Here is a 13,860-nt window from a genome sequence, read left to right as displayed (position 1 = left end):
AAGGTACTTCCTCAGCTCATTTGGTATCGTTTGTGTGTTCTCTTCAATTTTTAATTTTACCATTCTTAAACTTAACATGCTGTGTATCCGTAAAGTATGTTGGTGATAATTTTGCATGAATTGAAGAAAATTGTAGTTTTATGGATTTTTAATTTTGTGGTCTAGATAAACTTTTTAATAGGTTTTGATCAACTGTTTCGGTCCTTTTACATCCTAGGCTTACAAATATTCGTCTTTGGGTGTTACTGATGAAATAAAATCCAGAAAAGAACTGTGGACGGATGAAATTCATAACATGTGGTTTTCACTTTTAGACAAATTCTGCATATAACTATAAGCTTGTAGAAAACTTTCACTACATTAAACATTTACATTCCCCCTGAAATCAATAAATATTAGAACCCAAAATATAAATATTTGATTTTACTATTGCAAACTCAGTTTAAAAATATCAACTACATGTCACTAAGAAAATTAATTTGCAACAGTAAAACCTATGTTTTATGTATGCAAACTTCTAATACAATACAGCGTAATGTTAAGAAATACATTACCATTTGTACACAATAATTTGAAAATCCTTATATATATGTTACATGATAATTTGACCTTTGTTGTTGTCCTTTTAAAAAAAAAAAAAAAAAAAATAATGCAGAGTTTTTCTTAAATGATGTTTACAATAAAATTAATTACATGTAAACATGAGCAACAATATTTTAATTGTACCATAAACTGAGTTACTTGCAATTCATTATAAATCCTAAAGCCTGAAGTCATTTCAACTTTGTAAATATATACATATATATACATGGATCAATATTCCAGTTAGACTTTTAATTCTTCATTTCTCAAAGGAAGTCATAATTCCTTGAAAATAACATTTATTGCGATAATAAGGAAATGTTCACAAAATGAGAATTTTTTCAATTTTTAATAGAAGAAAATGTTTTGATAAATGTAAGTGGAATTGACATTATCTTACAGAGCTTCATTAAGGACAAAAATAGCAGAAAAATCAATAGAAAAAACTTCGCATACATATATCTAAGTGACAAATCTTACATAAAAATTTGAAAAGCAATACTTGAATCTTGTCAATATGCTGATGGTTATATTAGACATAACTGATTACGCCATCTTACGTCTTCATTGTTGATTCTAGCAATAAAATGTTATCACAAAGAAATGTATGTCTAAGCTGCTTTGCAGCAAACTCAATCTTATTTGGTCTCTGGTGGTTAGATGTATCTTTGACAATTATACCACATCTTCTTCATGCAGCAAGTACTTCCTAACATCAACTAATCATTAAATTTAAGGTTAGAGTTATTACAACAGATTTCGTTGAGTGTGAAGCCAAAGGTAATATCTTTGGTTATCTTGCTTGTTAGCTGAACCGTGAAGTCATTGTTAGTTCAGGTAAACTACCCTCCTTTCAAAGTAGACTAGTCCAGCAGATAACCAATCTATCTGTCTGTTGGATTAGGCTACTTTGTAAGGAGGGTAGTTCTGCTGTAATTAAATTCATGTACCTGTTTCACCATTTGTTAATTTATTACTGGGTGGACCCGAATGATTTTTCGTCAAGTTTTGTTCTGGTGGATTTTCCTCTTTTATTTCTTCCTTTATTTCAGTAGACGGTTCTGACTTGACAGTGGAACCATTCATTTTCTCTGATTCTGGAAGCATGATGTGACAATCCTTTTATCAATGTCTTATTCTACACAAATTATTATACAAATTCATCTGAAAAGACAAAATATCATCTGCATCAATAAAATGTAAAGAATGGTGAAATATTTTCTTGTGTGCAGTATAAACAATTTCATGCATTTAAAAATCTCCCAAATACTCATGTGTTTCACTTGTTTACAAAATATGTTCTAACTGTATACACAAAATATAATTTACTATATATGGTAAAGAAAATACAGTTTGCACATTCCAGCCAAGAAAGTGATTGGTGATAACATAAGAACATTCAAAACTCATAAGTTTGAATAAAAATTGACTAATCCAATGCAAAAAACAAAAAAAACAACAGAAAGACTTACAAATCCATAAAATACAGAAAACTTCAGATTGAACAACAGGCATCCTACCAAAAATCAGCCGGGTTAACTCTAGAAGGGTAAGCAGTTCTTTCTATCAAAGATATTTCCTATTCCTTGACAAAGATTGAGAAATGAAAACACATTGAAATAGAAGGATAGTATGACAGGGTTTATGTTACAGTTTCATGTCAGATTGAAAAAAGTAGAAACAAGTTTTTGTGTTATAACATATGTATAACAGTTTTTCAGATGAACAATTCTGTAAACATGATGTTTTTTTTTTAATTTCCCCATCGTGTAGCACAGTATCACAGACAATTCATACTATTCCTTCTCTATATCAGGGAACAATTACTGTACTATTTATTTCATGAATCATGATTGAAGGTAAATCTAATAGTAATTTATTGATCTCCAAGTATCACCCATTGCATGATCTTTACATGAACCCCTACTAATTTATAAAAAACAACAAAAACGCCATTGGTTGACAACACACCCCTTTTCTTTACAAGTACATATTATGAACTTAGTTAACTTTAAGACATTATAATCAGATGTTACAAGTAATACAGACTTCTTACAATGTAACTTTCTGCCTCATTTCAATATATTCAACTAATGTATCTAAACCCTAGAAATCAATTTGTCCCATGTAAATAAGTCATATACACTCTACAATATAGAACTCTATTGAATTAGCTGAGGGATGGTTAGTCAAATTAAATTGGTCAAACATTTGAGATATAAATATAGGTTTTCTATCTATATTATTGAAAGTACAAAGTCAATTATCTAGAAAACTTTGAATTTGTTACTCAATTAATAATACTGGTTGTATTTTAGGAAATGACTTTATCATGAAAAACTTAATGTTGATCATTCATTCTTTTATTTTCAATGAACTACAAAAAATCTTTCAATGTTTGTGTCGTTTGGTCTCTTGTGAAGATTTGCCTTATTGGCAATCATACCACATCTTCTTTTTTATATTGTAGTTTAAACAATGAAAAAAATACCAAATACTTGGTTTACAATATCAGTATGGTGGTATATACATATTCCAAAGTTTTTATTTTGTTTCAGTTCACATTGAACAAAACAAACATAAGCTCTTCAGAGATTTTAACCGAATATAGTACAAAAAGACATGCAGATTGAAAACTACATCTTTCCCTGTAAACAGCTTACATTTTAAAATTATGAATTTTAATATTTAAAGGATCCATAAGAAGAAAACATATTGCCTGTACCAAATAACACCATTTAAGATTTGTGGTGATGTTGTTTGTCGCCTCAAAAACAACAGCCTACACATATTGAAAATGAAAAATGAAATTAAATCACATCTTTTTTTTTATTACTTGGAGCAATTTAGAGCTTGACATATTATTTAGACATCTGTTATTGTTGAAGACAGTATATATATATGTTAGCCTTGAGATGTCTTTTGTTTTTTTTGTGCCGTTGGGTTGCTGTTGATATTTATGAGCGATCAAAAACTGAGGGTAAAATGCAACTTTTGGTACAAGCTTGATACTTGAACAAAATATCCATGAAAAGTGACCTCCAATAGATCATGGAACAGACGACCTCCAATAGATCATGGAACAGACATCATACAAAAAGATCAGTCTATCTACATTAATCTTATTATTATTTTACATGTAAATCAAAAAACGGTGTAGGTTACATTAGCATATGAACTCCATTTAATTTGTTGCATACTGATGTGCATAACACTTTATATAAATTATTCAAATTCTGTTTATTTCATCAGCAATAATTTTTAAAAGCTTGGGATCAATTTAATGATTATTTAAATGACTTTTAAATATCTGATTTTTGAAAAGATTCAAAAGTTCTTTTCATAGGTAAAATTTGATCAATATGTATGTATTTGTGAGTTACAATACTTTAATAACCATCTAAAGAGTTCATGATAGTTCATTAAATAATCACAAAATTTACTTACAAGGTAAAACATATTTGTAATCTAATCCATGTAGAAGGGTTTTCTACTGGTTAATTTACGAGCAATAAATCAAATCATTTTTCCTCAATACAGAATTCAGCTGTTGCCTTGATGACCCAATTTGTCATAAAAATGTATATGTTCATTGTACAATAAAATGCAATAATCATTATATTACTTGCAATTATTAAGCCATTGTTACAAACATAATGTAAATGTATGTCCAACCAATGTTTATCAATTGTAATAAATAGTGATGGTCAGATACAATGTAGCTCAGTCAGCTTACAGTATACATAGTTTGTATGCTTTAACACTAGTCATTTTTGGGGCTCTTTATAGCTAGTTGTTAGGTGTGAGCCAAGGCTTGATGTTACAGACCTACTAGACATTTTTGGGGCTCTTTATAGCTAGTTGTTAGGTTTGAGCCAAGGCTTGATGTTACAGACCTACTAGTCATTTTTGGGCCCTTTTAATATAGCTAGTTGTTAGGTGTGAGCCAAGGCTTGATGTTAAAGACCTACTAGTCATTGTTGGGGCCCTTTATAGCTAGTTGTTAGGTGTGAGCCAAGGCTTGATGTTGGATTCATTGTTTTTCATTTGATACCATATTTGTGGGCACAGGTGAACCACATATTCAAATGTTCAATAAATTTTAAATTTTTAGTACCCTTAGTATGCATAGATTGACAAAACCACGACATAAAATATCCATAAATGCAAGTGTTCTCAATCAACGAAAATAATTGAATCCACAGACACAGATATGGGACATAATGCAACTACTGAGGAAGTTCTTGGCTTGTGACAGACATGTGACATGAGGAAACCACAGTGGACATTACAGACTAGGAGCAGACATGATACATGAGGCAACTAATGAGAAAGTTCTTGACATGGGAGAGACATGTGACATAAGGTGAGTACTGGGGATGTTCCTGGCTTGTGACAGACATGTGACATGAGGAAACCACAGTGGACATTACAGACTAGGAGCAGACATGATACATGAGGCAACTAATGAGAAAGTTCTTGACATGGGAGAGACATGTGACATAAGGTGACGACTGCGGATGTTCCTGGCTTGTGACAGACATGTGACATGAGGAAACCACAGTGGACATTACAGACTAGGAGCAGACATGATACACGAGGCAACTAATGAGAAAGTTCTTGTCATGGGAGAGACATGTGACATAAGGTGAGTACTGGGGATGTTCCTGGCTTGTGACAGACATGTGACATGAGGAAACCACAGTGGACATTACAGACTAGGAGCAGACATGATACACGAGGCAACTAATGAGAAAGTTCTTGTCATGGGAGAGACATGTGACATAAGGTGAGTACTGGGGATGTTCCTGGCTTGTGACAGACATGTGACATGAGGAAACCACAGTGAACATTACAGACTAGGAGCAGACATGATACATGAGGCAAATAATGAGAAAGTTCTTGACATGGGAGAGACATGTGACATAAGGTGACGACTGCAGATGTTCCTGGCTTGTGACAGACATGTGACATGAGGAAACCACAGTGGACATTACAGACTAGGAGCAGACATGATACATGAGGCAACTAATGAGAAAGTTCTTGTCATGGGAGAGACATGTGACATAAGGTGACGACTGGGGATGTTCCTGGCTTGTGACAGACATGTGACATGAGGAAACCACAGTGGACATTACAGACTAGGAGCAGACATGATACATGAGGCAACTAATGAGAAAGTTCTTGACATGGGAGAGACATGTGACATAAGGTGACGACTGGGGATGTTCCTGGCTTGAGACAGACATGTGACATGAGGAAACCACAGTGGACATTACAGACTAGGAGCAGACATGATACATGAGGCAACTAATGAGAAAGTTCTTGACATGGGAGAGACATGTGACATAAGGTGACGACTGGGGATGTTCCTGGCTTGTGACAGACATGTGACATGAGGAAACCACAGTGGACATTACAGACTAGGAGCAGACATGATACATGAGGCAACTAATGAGAAAGTTCTTGTCATGGGAGAGACATGTGACATAAGGTGACGACTGGGGATGTTCCTGGCTTGAGACAGACATGTGACATGAGGAAACCACAGTGGACATTACAGACTAGGAGCAGACATGATACATGAGGCAACTAATGAGAAAGTTCTTGACATGGGAGAGACATGTGACATAAGGTGACGACTGGGGATGTCCCTGGCTTGTGACAGACATGTGACATGAGGAAACCACAGTGGACATTACAGACTAGGAGCAGACATGATACATGAGGCAACTAATGAGAAAGTTCTTGACATGGGAGAGACATGTGACATAAGGTGACGACTGGGGATGTCCCTGGCTTGTGACAGACATGTGACATGAGGAAACCACAGTGGACATTACAGACTAGGAGCAGACATGATACATGAGGCAACTAATGAGAAAGTTCTTGACATGGGAGAGACATGTGACATAAGGTGACGACTGCAGATGTTTCTGGCTTGAGACAGACATGTGATATTTGGCAACTAATTAGCAAGTTTCTGACTTGAGACAGACATGGGACATAAGACAACTACTAACGAAGTTCTTAATGACTTTGGACAGACTTGTGACATTAGGCAGCCACTTGGGATGTTCATGACTTGGGACAGACATGGGACATAAAACAACTACTGAGAAAGTTCTAGATGACTTTGGACAGACGTGTGACATAAGGCAGCCACTTGGGATGTTCATGACTTGGGACAGACATGGGACATAAAACAACTACTGAGAAAGTTCTAGATGACTTTAGTCAGACATGTGACATAAGGCAGACACTTGGGATGTTCATGACTTGGGACAGACATGGGACATAAAACAACTACTGAGAAAGTTCTTGATGACTTTAGACAGACATGTGACATAAGGCAGACACTTGGGATGTTCATGACTTGGGACAGACATGGGACATAAAACAACTACTGAGAAAGTTCTAGATGACTTTGGACAGACGTGTGACATAAGGCAGCCACTTGGGATGTTCATGACTTGGGACAGACATGGGACATAAAACAACTACTGAGAAAGTTCTAGATGACTTTAGTCAGACATGTGACATAAGGCAGACACTTGGGATGTTCATGACTTGGGACAGACATGGGACATAAAACAACTACTGAGAAAGTTCTTGATGACTTTAGACAGACATGTGACATAAGGCAGACACTTGGGATGTTCATGACTTGGGACAGACATGGGACATAAAACAACTACTGAGAAAGTTCTAGATGACTTTAGTCAGACATGTGACATAAGGCAGACACTTGGGATGTTCATGACTTGGGACAGACATGGGACATAAAACAACTACTGAGAAAGTTCTTGATGACTTTAGACAGACATGTGACATAAGGCAGACACTTGGGATGTTCATGACTTGGGACAGATGTGTGACATTAGGCAGCCACTTGGGAAGTTCCTTACTTGGGATGTTCCTAACTTGGGACAGACATGGGACATAAGACTACTACTGAAGAAGTTCTTGACGTAGGGACAAACACATGAATATGTACTCTACCTAGGGGCAATAAGTTGGTTTCATCACAGGCTTGACTTGCACATCACCAGGAGATAGTTTCATAGTCAACAATGGCCTACTAACATATTTTGTATTTTCTTTTTTGAAATTATTTTCAGTACTAGTCTCTTATGTGTCTTACTGTTTTAAGAATACATACCATTTTATACTAGAAGTTAAATTCAACAAATCATTTTCTTTTAACATTGGTTACCTGAAAATAAAGATGATACAATAATATAAACTATGCCTAAAGGGAAAAGTCTGTACTTAAAATGAATAAACAATAAAACTATTAAATTCTACAGGTCAACATTGCCTTTAAACTTTTAACATATAAATAACAGTTCATGCAATCGATGAATTTGGTGGAGATTTTCACACTGCCCAGGTCATGTGAAAATGACAACAAATCTATGGTTTGTTTGAATTATTTGATTCTAATAGACCAATTTACCTCAAGCCATGATAAGTGTGCCTTGTTTGTAGCTCTTCTATTATAAAACTCCATTTAAGTAAAAGCTAAAAATTTCCTAAAAATCTACAGTTTGGATGAATTATTTTGATTCTAATAGAAACAAATAACCTGAAGCGAAGAAAAGTATGCCTTGCGTGTGGCTCTTCTATTTACCCATGTATACCTGAATTATTTCTTAAATAACTTCAATGACAAAATGTGTTTTTTACTCAGGTAACCTAAAAATCAGAAACTTAAAAATCTTTAAAACAGGAGATTGATGGACTTTTTAACATCAAACACTGAACTTATTAATTTACTTATTTTAATACCAAAGTCTTTGAACTTTCCTCAGACGTGAGAAAGATGTCTTCTATAAACTGGGTGTTAAATCGCAAATAACAAAACCATTAAGGGAATTGACTTTATTCAATCTGTGTCAAAGTTTCATAAGAATTGGCGTTAGCAATCTTGTTTCAGATAGGTTATATAATGTACATTTTTTACTGCAATAAGTCTTGTAACTACCTAAAGCCAAAGTAAAATTGTCAAATGGAATGAGAGTTTGTCTTTATGAAAGCTAATGAATTATTGAAAAAGGATTGGTTCAGGTTTACAATGGTCCAAAATGTTTTAAATGTCTTACCCATATTGCATGAAATCTGACAGACAAATTGACTGATTTAATACAAAGAAACCAACAATACTCATCTAGTGAATACTTATACTCCATTGAAAAACTTATGAATCAGTCATTTATTAGAAAACTACTTTAAACAGTTTCTGTCAACAGGTCAATGGAGAGCTAGGAAAGAAGTTAAAACAAAACAAAGGCCTTACTGTAGTAAAATGTTCAACCACACATTGCCATAAATTATTTCTAAAATACAAATTGAAGATCAAATTCACAAATGCGCAAAAATGACAGGATGAAATAGACTACAAGATGGCTTAAACCACTGGCATACTAGAATGATTTAATAACTGTATAGTACCTTTATTGCAGTAACAAGTTTATTGGACTTGGATCATGTAATTTTAATATAGAATCAATAAATGAAATGTTTATAGTGATGTTTGATTTAATCATCTGATTTCCATGCAGACTTTAGATTTAACCCCAAATCCTGTATTCAACTATAGCAATTAAATCCCTAGATAGACCATTTATATGTCCTTTCAAATCTACGCTTTAACAGCAATTCAATAAAATGACGTTTTCAGCACAGTAAAAAGTAATTTCCTGTCGCAGAATGATTCTTTACAAAATGACTTAATGCTACAATTGTCCAATGATACTTTTCATCAACTCAATCACACATGCAGAACATTTCAACGCCATAAATGACAAAGTAAAATATAAGCCCTTCAAAAAGACTGAAACAAACATATCTAGTAAATCATGCTTTAAAACACAAATTACAACAATTAACATTAATGTAAGTACAATTTAACTCAATCAATGTTACCCATGTATTTAGCATCTGAATAACTACGACCAGATCGCTATACAGACCATCTCATGATTTAAAAGTAAATTATTCAATTTATACCAATTATGAAGTAGAAGGAACAAGCTAACGGATTACTATGGATCAGAATACATGTTATCATTGATGATAAATAATACATTAACTTAGCCAATAATCAGCTGATTCTAAGCAGCCAATACAATTAATAAACAATAGCCGAATGTAGAAAAAAATAATGAAAAACAGACGACATGTGATAATAACGATTATATTTTTAAAGGCGAAAAGCAGCATAGTGCAAAGAGATCATATTAATGCTTCTTTGGATTTCCAATAATTCGGTAATCAATCAGACAATCTTACCTTCTGTTTGATGACCAGTCAAATTCTTTCACTCTGCCCCGACCAATATTGGTTTAATTCTGAATAGTCAATTGACATTTTGTCTCCTGTTTTTAACGTGTGTATTATCAACAGAAGCAGTGGGCCGAACGTTGACTTTTGTTTAATAGAAGAATCAATAGGAGGATAATGTTCTATCTTTTTCTCTGGCTGTTGATCATTTTCATGTATACAATCATTGAGTCAATATCAATACAAGACATTGTACAAGGGGAGATAATCATTGATTCACTAAATATACGGCACCAGTTAATACAGTAAACATACGGAAATTTAAATTTAAGTCAATATATTGGTAAATCATATTTTTTCAGTAATGTAAAAATCATTTTATTGATATTTGAAGTGTATTTTAAAAAGCTGTATTAAATGGACAATTTAACTAATCAAAAATTATGTTAGCTAAAGTTTTAAGTTAATAGACTTTCAACAGGACCAAATAATCTATTAAAAAAATCAAAATATGATCATGACTTTAGCTTATGATAACAAGGCTTAAATAGACAGGTCTAGTGGTGAAAGCTACAAACTAAATTCTGGCTTAATAAGGAAAATAATCACCCACTGATACTTAATTAAGATCTAACCAACAACCAACTGATAACTAATAAAGAGCTAACCAACAAAGACCAATATTTATCAATGACTGACTACCTAGGGAAAATTTGCACACACTTATAAGATAAATCTTTAGTATCAGATGATTAAGATCAAACTTTCAACAACTGATCACTTAAGCTTGATTAACTGTAGGAATTCTACAGAAATTGATGTCTTAATTCTAAATAGGTAAGAAATCATTAAATTAAGCTGAATGAAATAAAAAGTCAGATGAGCAAGGGAAAATAAATATACAATGGTAATGATCGTGAAATTAAATTAAATCTTTCACAAAACCCTTCCTCAGATATATACTGTAACTGATCATGTGGTATTAAAAGTCCTTAACATAAATCCTTTTGCAGATATTGCAACTGATAATGTGGTACATGTACTAAAATTCCTGAACATAAACCCTTTCTCGAATACTGCAACTGATTGTGAGGTACCAAAAAGTCCTGGACATAAGGAAAAATATGTGCAATAGGACTTACATTAATTTGGCTCTTATTAGTTCAACTTTAAAACAAATATGTAATTATTTGAATGCAGTAAAATGACAGCATTTTAATAGAATTCCTTTTATCATATTCATACACAACATTTACTTTAGGGTATGCACTACAGCTAAGACCATAACATCAATTTGATTCAATTACCTTGTCAAATTCATACGAAACAACAAAATAATTGCCAAATGATAATTGTTGCTAAATAGTATGATATATAGTATTATGGTGACAATCCTTGCCTAATGTACAGACATGAGTCAGAGCTGGTCTGGATCAAACCAAGAGCTGAATTTGCTATACAAAAAGTTACTTTTTTTAGGATGGCTGGTTGGACTTAGAACTAAGTACTTGTGTACTTAAGTCTAACTGTCAGGGGCCAATTTAGACCCCCACCCCTTTTGTGGGGTAAAATCTGGTTGATTATATAGGCATGATAGGGAATAACTGAAGCACAAATGGAGCAGGCCCCCACTTATGAAATTTCTGGATCCCCCACTGACTGTAGATTGTAACTACTGGGAGTTTTCTCCATAACTGCTAAATGTCAGAGTAATGGAAGTAGAATAAAAAAAATCATCTAAAGACTTCTACTGTAAAATACAAATTGTGGGATCTAATGTTTTTTTGGTAATTGTTTGATAGTTCAAGACCCTCCAGAAAAACATTATTTAATTACTGCTGGAAGTCAGAATACTGCATTTGTATCACATTATAAAACATCTGCGATTGTATCTTTAATTATTTAACACTGCTCAATGGTCAGTAAACAACTATTGCCAACCAAACTGGTTTTGTGACATAATTGTAATGTGACTTGATATTGGCCTTCTAACATTTTACTCATAAAATGTGCATTTTGTTCACGCATCTTTGTCATATTCTTAAATATACTCAACAACACCCAGCTTCCGTTACTATATCAAAATCTTACCATTTACATTATAATGATTCAAGGAACAAAATCCCAGCTTATAATCATCATGGATCTTCTCAAGTGTTTCTCTTCATCTGAAAAAAGAATAATAAAACAATGTGATAATCAATTAATGTAACAAAATAAACACGAAAACTCATGTCTTTTCATTCATAGTAAATTGGTTGGTACCTCCTCATTAGAAATATGTTCTTATATCAAAGCAAACATTAGGACGGGCGTATGACATTTGCGCCGATTTTGAAAATTTTCATTCTTTCATTTGCGCCGATTTTATATTTGCTCCTAATTAGATTTACAGGTAAGTTAAAACTTGTACAAGTACTGTGCTATACCATTGGTAAAATCTGGTTATAATTGTTTCTCATCCATGTTTAAGTTAATTTGGATTCATATTGTGATGGACATATTGCACACTGAAACGGACCATGGAGTCAATTCTTTAATCATCGAGGGCCATACATATCGGAAGGTCAGTGTTCTGAAACATAACTACAGATCTTACTAATGTACCATAAAATCGTGTAAAGCCAGAGTTACCACGGATTCTATTGTCAAAACACAGGCTGTCCGAAAGACAGATGCTAAAGAACTACCGATACGGTCAACAAGAAAAAAAGTCTGGAGATGTATCTTGTAGGCCTTCTTCCACCTCCCAGTGGTGAGCAGGGGACAACAGTTATATACATGTTATGATTGACAATTCATTACATTTGTACAAGTGGCAAATGGAAGAGGTCTATAATGATAAATGAAAAATAACATGACTTGGATGGAGAGTTCTCTCATTGACACTCATATCACATCTTCTTATATCTATTCACCTGTAATTTACCTGTAATAAAATCGGCGCAAATGAAATGCAGATCGGCACAAATGCAAAACGCCGATTAGGACAAGACTGGAGATACAACAATCATTAAAATGTGTTCCCAATTCCCCAAACCTACATACAGCTTGTCATTCCAGACAATGGAACGATTTTTAGAAGAAATTCAGGTATAGTAAACTTCTTTCCCTCCATCACTATTAGTTTAATTCATCACATATTTTTTTGAAGGAACATAACATTTTCTTATTTTTATTTTCTTATTCAGGAACTTCAGAGTTGGATCAGTACTGATAATACCCTAAGATATTACCCTGTGATGTCATATAAAGTATTCCCCTCTGATGTCACTGATGGTAATACCCTCTGATGTCATAACAGATTGTTGCCCTTTGATTTCATGATGATATTATCCTAATATAGTGAATCTAGAGTTTCTTATCATTACACGAATGTTGCATGGACCAGAATAGACTTATTAGTTTTATTTCCCATTCAATGCATTTCCAAAACAATGAAATTTAATAAATTTGAGATGCACATATCAAAGTTCAAAAGATCCATCAGTATAAATATAACAAAAAAAAGTGAGTAATAACCTTATCTGTATGTATTTCCACTGAACATACCTTTATGGTACTAAATTCAAATAAACTTATTGAATTTGCAGACAATTTCCAAAGTCAGCTTCAAATATATCCTTTAAAACGTATCTATTAATACATCCAAATGATATATGGCTTTAACAAATTAAAAGTGGTAAAGTTGACTCATATCTTTACTTTACCAGTTCTTTGTTAGATGTTTAATACATAATACATTATTTGCAGGTTTTTAAAAATCATAAAAATCTATGTGAAACGTGATCCGATGAACAAGAAAAGTTTTCCGTCTATTGTATCTAACTTGTGTTGTGGGACATTTTTCCGCTCTGATGGTATCAAGTGTGTATAGACTGAGCAGGTATTTTATTTCCTATGAAACTGACTATATAATAACAACACTTCAGTGTTTCATTTGAATCAATGATAAAACTGACCAAACCATGGTACTCTGATTGTAGTATATGT

General features: G+C 33.3%; 1 protein-coding gene across 4 annotated transcripts in view; it reads right to left on the bottom strand.

The window, feature by feature from the left end:
- Nucleotides 1-13,860, bottom strand: part of LOC134685084 (B-cell CLL/lymphoma 9 protein-like) — a 49,264-nt gene that overhangs the window by 9,803 nt on the left and 25,601 nt on the right. For all 4 annotated transcript variants that reach the window (XM_063544495.1, XM_063544493.1, XM_063544496.1 and 1 more), the window contains 3 exons: nt 11,959-12,035; nt 7,745-7,798; nt 1,533-1,746 (listed from right to left, as the gene is read on the bottom strand). In XM_063544495.1, the coding sequence (XP_063400565.1) occupies nt 1,533-1,689 (157 nt within the window). In that variant the 5' untranslated portion in view covers nt 1,690-1,746; nt 7,745-7,798; nt 11,959-12,035. The remainder of the gene's footprint in view (nt 1-1,532; nt 1,747-7,744; nt 7,799-11,958; nt 12,036-13,860) is intronic.

Source organism: Mytilus trossulus, chromosome 9, assembly GCF_036588685.1.
Source record: "Mytilus trossulus isolate FHL-02 chromosome 9, PNRI_Mtr1.1.1.hap1, whole genome shotgun sequence".
Taxonomy (NCBI): Eukaryota; Metazoa; Mollusca; class Bivalvia; order Mytilida; family Mytilidae; genus Mytilus; species Mytilus trossulus.
This window is presented reverse-complemented; position numbering and strand designations above follow the sequence as displayed.